Source organism: Cyprinodon variegatus, unplaced genomic scaffold (genome assembly GCF_000732505.1).
Source record: "Cyprinodon variegatus isolate N-32 unplaced genomic scaffold, C_variegatus-1.0 Scaffold183, whole genome shotgun sequence".
Classification (NCBI taxonomy): domain Eukaryota; kingdom Metazoa; phylum Chordata; class Actinopteri; order Cyprinodontiformes; family Cyprinodontidae; genus Cyprinodon; species Cyprinodon variegatus.
Genome location: NW_015150636.1, coordinates 807,177 through 815,168, shown reverse-complemented (window position 1 = coordinate 815,168; position 7,992 = coordinate 807,177). Strand labels below are relative to the sequence as shown.

At 35.3% G+C, this 7,992-nt stretch overlaps 1 protein-coding gene across 1 annotated transcript in view; it reads left to right on the top strand.

Annotated features, from left to right (window-relative positions):
- The window catches only part of atp8b4 (ATPase, class I, type 8B, member 4), a 42,123-nt gene that overhangs the window by 27,691 nt on the left and 6,440 nt on the right, over positions 1 to 7,992 (top strand). Inside the window, exons 16-22 of the mRNA XM_015378983.1 lie at positions 1,868 to 2,032; positions 2,109 to 2,220; positions 2,301 to 2,406; positions 4,086 to 4,227; positions 4,572 to 4,755; positions 6,036 to 6,259; positions 6,339 to 6,422. Of these exons, the coding sequence (XP_015234469.1) occupies positions 1,868 to 2,032; positions 2,109 to 2,220; positions 2,301 to 2,406; positions 4,086 to 4,227; positions 4,572 to 4,755; positions 6,036 to 6,259; positions 6,339 to 6,422 (1,017 nt within the window). The remainder of the gene's footprint in view (positions 1 to 1,867; positions 2,033 to 2,108; positions 2,221 to 2,300; positions 2,407 to 4,085; positions 4,228 to 4,571; positions 4,756 to 6,035; positions 6,260 to 6,338; positions 6,423 to 7,992) is intronic.

The window sequence follows — 7,992 nt, the reverse complement described above, 5'->3', positions numbered from 1 at the left end:
ATGACTTATAGCTACAGCTAAAAAAATAAATTGACTTTTATGGACCTTTCTGCCTCGGGCACCATAGACCTCCATTATTTGAATGTCAGCAGACAGCAAGAAGCCTCCCAGATCTCCAGATGCATTTGAGATATCAAAAAAGTACTCCAGAGTTTTGTTCAGCATGGGGGTGAGTAGAAAATGAAGGCTAATCATGTTTTGGGTGTACTATTCCTTTAAGACTTTTTAAATTAAGATAAACTCATCACTTTGACACAGACTGGCTGTTTCATAGCATCAGTATATTAACTTTCACTTATAATAAAAAAAAAAATCGGCCCATCACATTGCATAATCATTATGAAGTCTATGAAGTCTCTAAATCATGTAATATAACATTTTATACAAATAAATCACAGTAAAATTAATGTGTTAATGGAGCAGAATAATACAGATGTGCCAAAAGTGCCAAATTGATGATGTACATGTAATATACATGGATTTATTACATTATTTTAGTAATTATTATTATTACATATGATTTCAAGACTTTACATCAAGACAAGTAAATATCTGTTAATGCTGTACTATTTTCGTATTTGCAAATTGAGCATGAATGATGGCATAAACTTTTATGCTGTGTCTGTGCATTAGACTTTAAAAACATTTGAGTTGCTTTTTTCCCCCTGAAAATAACATGCAATATATTTCAGCGCATAACTTTTTCAAATGAGAAATACAACAAACACTACAGGAACGACGGCATCATCCACTTAATAATGAATTACTACATTCACATTTCACAGTGAATCACTTTCTATTTACTCTATTTTCTAACGTTAGACACAATGTCAATGTCTTCGAGTCAGTTTGAAATAGCCAGACTAATGTTACGCTACAGACAATACAATGTGATACAAAGGCATATAGATGGATTTTCTTGGTTAGAACATCCACTAACTCTAAATTATCTGTGGAATGTCTTCCCACAGCCAGCTACAGAAGAGGATTAGGGCCACTGGAAAAAAAAGAAGTTAACTGATTTTTACATTTTATTTCAGTTTAGTATGGGAAAAAAGTCAGAATTCTGACTTGTTTTCTCAGATTTCTGACTTTAATCTAAGAATTCTGACTTTTTTTATTGTCAGAATTCCAAAAAGTCAGAATTCTGAGATTAGAACATCTGCTAACTCTAAATTATCTGTGGAATGTCTTCCCACAGCCAGCTACAGAAGAGGATTAGGGCCACTGGAAAAAAAAGTTAACTGATTTTTAAATTTTATTTCAGTTTATTCATTCTTAAATTCATTCTGACTTTAATCTATGAATTCTGACTTTTTTATCTTCAGAATTCAGTCAGAATTTAAAAATCAGTTAACTTTTTTTTTTTTGTGGCCCTAATCCTCTTCCGTAGCCAGCAAACTGCTTGTTTTTGCAGCCAAATGCTTCATAAATTGGCAATTTTACTGCGTGTCTCCGTGGGATTGGGGAGTACCAACATGGTGGCTTCACTTCACTTCACTTTTTTGGGGCTTTCAGCAATCCAGTGAATAAACAGAGATCAGTGAGTGGCACTCCAGGGCCGAGGTTGCCTACCGCTGGTTTAGTCTGATTCCTGCGTATTCGACAACAGTTCAGCTCAGCATGATGCATCCTCTGCGCTCTTAGGACACCTCTATCAGTCTGAACTAACTGGATCTGCTTTAGTTTCATATCAATAGTTTTAAAACATGCATGCATTCAGATTGCATTAGCATCTTACAGAAGAGCAATGCTGAAGCTTTGATTGCTTGTTAAAACTGCAGCATTCGTTCTGCTGGATAAGCTGACTGATTTTTAAAAACTTTCATTTACTACAGAACTGCTGAATATGTTCATTTCTTGACAGGAATTTGCAGGAGAAGGGCTTCGGACGCTAGCTCTCGCATACAAAGATCTCAGTGAAGACTATTATGAAGTCTGGAAGAAGAAGCTGTACCATGTGAGCACCGTGATTGAGAACCGGGAAGAGCAGCTGGCTGTCCTGTACGAGGAAATTGAGTGGGACATGAAGGTAAAATCGACATCCTTCAGTCTGAAGCAGTGACTCTTCTTCTGCTGCTACAGACTGACTGCTGGTTCTGTTGAAGCTTCTTGGAGCCACGGCAATAGAGGATAAACTTCAAGATGGAGTGCCTGAGACAATCGCCTGCCTGAATCTAGCTGACATCAAGATTTGGGTCCTAACAGGAGACAAACTAGGTAGCAAATAAGTAAAGAAATCTGGATTATGAATAGCTGTATCTGTGGAGAGTTACAGAAATGTAACTTTGTTGCCTTAGAGACGGCGATGAACATCGGCTATTCCTGCAACATGCTGCGAGACGACATGAATGAGGTGTTTGTTATCTCTGGACTCACACAGCTGGAGGTGCAGCAGCAGCTCAGGTAAATTACCATGTTGATACAACAAGCTAAAAAACACAGCAGCAGCTCTGGAGAGGGTCTGCTGTGCGCAGGGCGCCGTTTGTAAAGTGGAGCAGTCAAAAATTAGGAGCAATATTTATGGTTATTTAGCGCGTTTTAAGAAAAAAAATTAGGTTATTTTATTCCAAGTCATTTTTTCATTATGTCATTCATTCATTTATAAAAATCTTACTTTGTTAAATATTTAGTTTGCAAATAAAATATTTAGTTTATTAAATAAATATTTAGCTCCAAACTAAATATTTAGTTTGTTAAATAAATATTTGGCTCCAAACTAAATATTTAGTTTGTTAANGCTCCAAACTAAATATTTAGTTTGTTAAATAAATATTTGGCTCCAAACTAAATATTTAGTTTGTTAATGTTTAGTTTGCAAACTAAATATTTAGCTTATTAAATATTTAGCTCCAAACTAAATATTTAGTTTGTTAAATGTTTAGTTTGCAAATTAAATATTTAGCTTATTAAATAAATATTTAGCTCCAAACTAAATATTTAGTTTGTTAAATAAATATTTAGCTCCATACTGAATATTTAGTTTGTTAAATATTTAGTTTGTTAATGTTTAGTTTGCAAACTAAATATTTAGCTTATTAAATATTTAGCTCCATACAAAATATTTAGTTTGTTAAATGTTTAGTTTGCAAAATAAATATTTAGCTTATTAAATAAATATTTAGCTCCAAACTAAATATTTAGTTTGTTAAATATTTAGCTCCATACTAAATATTTGGTTTGTTAAATGAATATTTAGCTCCATACTAAATATTTAGTTTGTTAAATGTTTAGTTTGCAAATTATATATTTAGCTTATTAAATAAATATTTAGCTCCAAACAAAATATTTAGTTTGTTAAATATTTAGTTTGCAAATTAAATATTTACTCTATTAAATAGATATTTAGCTCGAAAGTAAATATTTAGTTTGCAAATTAAATATTTAGTTTGTTAAATAAGTATTAGCTCAAAATTTAATATTTAGTTGGTTAAATAAATGTGTTGCTGTGTTTCCCTGAGGGAGATAATTGTCCTTCTCAAACAAATTGTCAGGATTTGGTTGTTGGTTTGAGGACCCAAATGCAGAGGCAGGGAGGCAGAGGTGAGTTTCTTGTTGATTTAATAAAATGTTAACAGACAACTGAGGCAGGAATCCAAAAATCCAAAAATGAAGCATGAAAAAAGTAAAAACAAACCAGAAACCATGGAGACTTCAGGGGAAAACAATCACGACGAGGAAGACACAGTGACCCTAATCACAGGTGAAAACAAGACAACAAATGATGTAGAAGTGATTGCCATGGCAACGCAAGCATAAAAAGAGAAATATTCTCTGAAATCTACATGCATCACAGAAAAGCGGTGGATTCATGAGTCTATTTATGAAATTCTCTCTAAAATGTTATTCTGTTAAAGTTTTTTTTTTTTATTTCATCTTGCAAAAATGGTCATGTTACGTAAAAAATAGCCAAAACCAATATGCAGTACTACAGCATGAATCTGGTTTATAATCTGGTTTATAATCAGGTATATAATCTTAAAAGATCAAAGCCCTGATTTGCTTCCTATATTTCTAGTATCTATTTCAACAGAACCATTGAAAATGCATAAAATGCATGTTTAGCAGCATTCCTCCCTCTGCAGGAGTGCTAAGGAGCGCGTCATCGGTCTGAGCCGGCTGAGCAGCACAGGAGGCGCTGAGAAGGACGACATGTTTTTAGAAGATTCAGTTTTTGAAGAAGCCATCATTGCAGAGTATGCCTTAATTATCAATGGCCACAGCTTGGTAAGATATAATTAAAATGCTTTTTAAATTTTCTTTATTTGTGTGTGTGTGTTGCAGGTTTTTAACCATTAAATAGTAGTTTTGTTGTTTTTTTGCTGAATACTGCATCTGTCTTTACCTGCTGCTAAATAAAGTGTAATTAGCAGAGAGCTGCTGGGCGGCTGAGTCCTGACAGATGTATTACAAGTTTTCATGAACATCCATTTCCTTACCCCCTGCAGCTCTGGTTAGGTGCATGATGGGAAATGCTACGTTGGGCTGTGCTGCCTCAGCAGGGATACTGCAGCTCTGCAGAGATACAATATGTTAAGCAGGTGTGTTGTGTGTGTGTTTGGCCCCGCCAGGCTCACGCTCTGGAGCCCCAGCTGGAGCAGACGTTGCTGGATTTGGCCTGTTTGTGTAAAACGGTCATTTGCTGTCGGGTCACGCCGATGCAGAAAGCTCAGGTGGTGGAGCTGGTGAGGAGGCACAAGAGGGCCGTCACGCTGGCTGTAGGAGACGGCGCCAACGACGTCAGCATGATCAAAAGTAAAGCTGTTTATAATATAAACATTATTCCCTGAAACAAAACAAAAAACACTGTTTACTGAAGATTTTTGAAACCCTCATTGATAAAAACGACTGACCTCACACTCATTGCTCATCTGAAACCAAGAAAAAGCTTATGCCGTATGCTAACCCCCTGAAGGGAAAAATAACTTGCTTTACAAGCTTTTATGAATTATACATCCATGTTTGTGGAAATAGATAAGGATAACACTGTCACGGCTGAGTGGAGGTTTTTGAGGACCGAGGTAAGTCTTGCAAATTTAATGAGGCACTTGAGCAAAAATTCAAAATACTGAGAACCAAAAAGAAGATTACATCAGGGATAACTCACGAGGGAAGCCAGAGACGAGGGAACAACAACAAAAAAAAGAGATCAGCACTGAATGGCTGCAGAGGTGGTGTATATATTGAGAGACTGAACCAAGAAAGGTGGTCGATAGTCGCTACCAGATCACTTCTCTTCTGACACGAACATTTTGTTCTCATCAGATGCTTTTTATCCTCTGTCTTCATCTGTTATCATTAATTATACCTTTAATGTGTTTGTAAATCACAACTTTATAGCGGAGATCTGAAATGCATTTTTAGACATCCAGAATGTTTATTTCTGATAGAAGTAATAATGTTGTTTCAGATATCTGAATGTTCATTTTCGATAGGAGCAATACTATTAAAGATATATGAAATATGAACAAATCTATGTAAAAACGGCTGCAAAAAAAAAAATTAAGATTTGTAGATATCTGAAATGTAGTTCTTACTAGTACAAATTTGATTCCAAAGTGTTTAAAATTTAATTTCTACTGGTAGAAATGCAATAAGTGATATCTAAAACACAACTAGCTGACTAGTCAGCCGCCTATTTGATGTTAAAATAGAGCCTCCAGATGTATCTTTTTAACAATTAGCCTTCAGTCAAGCTAATAAATTTTAAAATGGCCTGCCATACAAACACCTAAAGAGACTTTTGAGAAACCAATTAACCTAACAGTCATGTTTTTGGACTGTGGGAGGAAGCTGGAGAACGACCCTGAGCCGGGAATTGAACCCAGAACCTTCTCGCTGCAAGGCAGCAGTTCTATCCACTGCATCAATGAGCAGCCAGGAATAAATAAACCTGGTTTAATCATGCACCCTAGCACCTCCCTTAGTTTTGAGCTTATAGGTGTTGTCTTTAAAATGCAAACTTGTTGTTCCATATTTCTATAATGTCTAAAGGAAAGTGAACCACATTGTACTTGTTCCTTTTGCTGCTTCAGCCGCCCACATTGGTGTAGGCATCAGCGGACAGGAGGGGATGCAGGCCGCTCTGGCCTCAGATTACTCCTTCGCTCAGTTTCGATTCCTGCAGAGGCTCCTGTTGGTCCACGGCCGCTGGTCCTACTTCCGAATGTGTAATTTCTTGGCCTACTTCTTCTACAAGAACTTTGCCTTTACCCTGGTTCACTTCTGGTATGGCTTCTTCTGTGGTTTCTCAGCACAGGTAAGGAAAGTGTGATATATAATACAATCTGAGGCCAGTTTTTATCAATGATCTTCATATAACTCCTTTCTTTCCACAGACTGTGTACGACCAGTGGTTCATTACACTCTTCAATATTGTCTATACATCTCTACCAGTGCTGGCAATTGGACTTTTTGATCAGGTATCGTTAAAAACAACAAACAAATAATAAAACACTTGCATAAAATAAAAAAATAATAATAACTGAAATTTATTTATCTCTCATTGGAGAAATTAACCTCTGTTTTTAACCCATCCCCTTGGTGAGCAGTGGGCTGCTATTGTGCAGCGCCAAGGGAGCAATCAGGGGTTAAAGGTCTTGCTCAGGGACCCGGAGTGGCAGCCTGTGGGAGTGGGGCTCAAACTCAGAACCTCAGTATTCCAAGCTCTATGCCCTAACCACTAGACTAGTTTTGTACTAAAAGTAAACTTTAATCTACCTCCGTGGGCGTGTATCCCTTTAGCCATGTACAAAAAAAAAATAAAAAATTTAAGGTCAGATCGCCATACGCTTCAAAAAACACCAAATAGTAAGTAATTAAATCATTTTTGGTTTTTTTGTACATGGCTAAAGGGATACACACCCAATGAGGTAGTTTAAAGTTTATTTTTTGTACAAAACTAAAAGGATAAATACAAATCTGTTGTCTTGCGCATTGAATATGGGTATGCTGGTCTGACCATGTATGCTCATCTGACAGAACACCTCCACTCCCTGTTGCATTCAATATGAATGTATTTATTCTAAAATCAATGCAAATCTTTGTATTGCAGTAGATGTCATTTCATGTAGACTCATATGTTAAAAACAACCTTTAACTCAAGTACAACTGTTCTGTTATTGACCCCTTAACGTCGACTAAAATTTTTTCTGTAAAAGAAATGTAACTAAAGCTTGTTTTTAATTATTTTTGTAATTTTCATTGGTTGTTAGAAGGTTTCTGATCTTTTAGTTAGAAACCCGTTTCTCTAAGACACTCTTTAAAAAAGAGAAAAACTGGAAAAAATGCACTAATATTTGAATCAGATGGTGTTAATCTATGTATAGCCTATATATATATATATATATAAAAAAAAATATGATTATAAAACAACATGGGAATAATCCCTGGTGGAATTTTAAATCTAAATTTATTTGTTTACACAGCTATAAAACAAAAAGTATTTGTGAAAAAATAGTTTTGAAACAGGTTTTAGAAATCTTAAAGCCCCATTTGAAAGGCATGTGGATGAAACACCATGTGACTGTGTTTTGGCCATTTCTATAAATAGATAAACATCAGCTGAGCCCGGAACCGTGCCCGCCGGGCTTAAGAGTTTAATCAGTTTCCTATTGACAAAAGGAGGGTTGCACAAAGTACTTATATTAGAAATAAATATAAAAATAAATAAGAAATAAGAAATCTGGCACCAGTGATTTTGTTAAAAACAATCATTTCTTAATGTGGATTCTTATCCCTTTTCTGAATGGATGCATTTAAAGGTTTGATATTTTTATATGAAAGTATCAATTGCAATGAAAGGTTTGTTCATTTAGTTTGTTTGCACAATTTTGTTGTGAAAGTAACACATAAAGAAGATGCTTTATATAATTAAATGTCTCCACTATTTAAGACAGAGTCAATTTATCCAAGTGAATATTTAGTTGATTCGATGCTTTATCACATATTAAAGCTGCAGTATTACAGTATTTGGTTTATTTTCTTTACTTT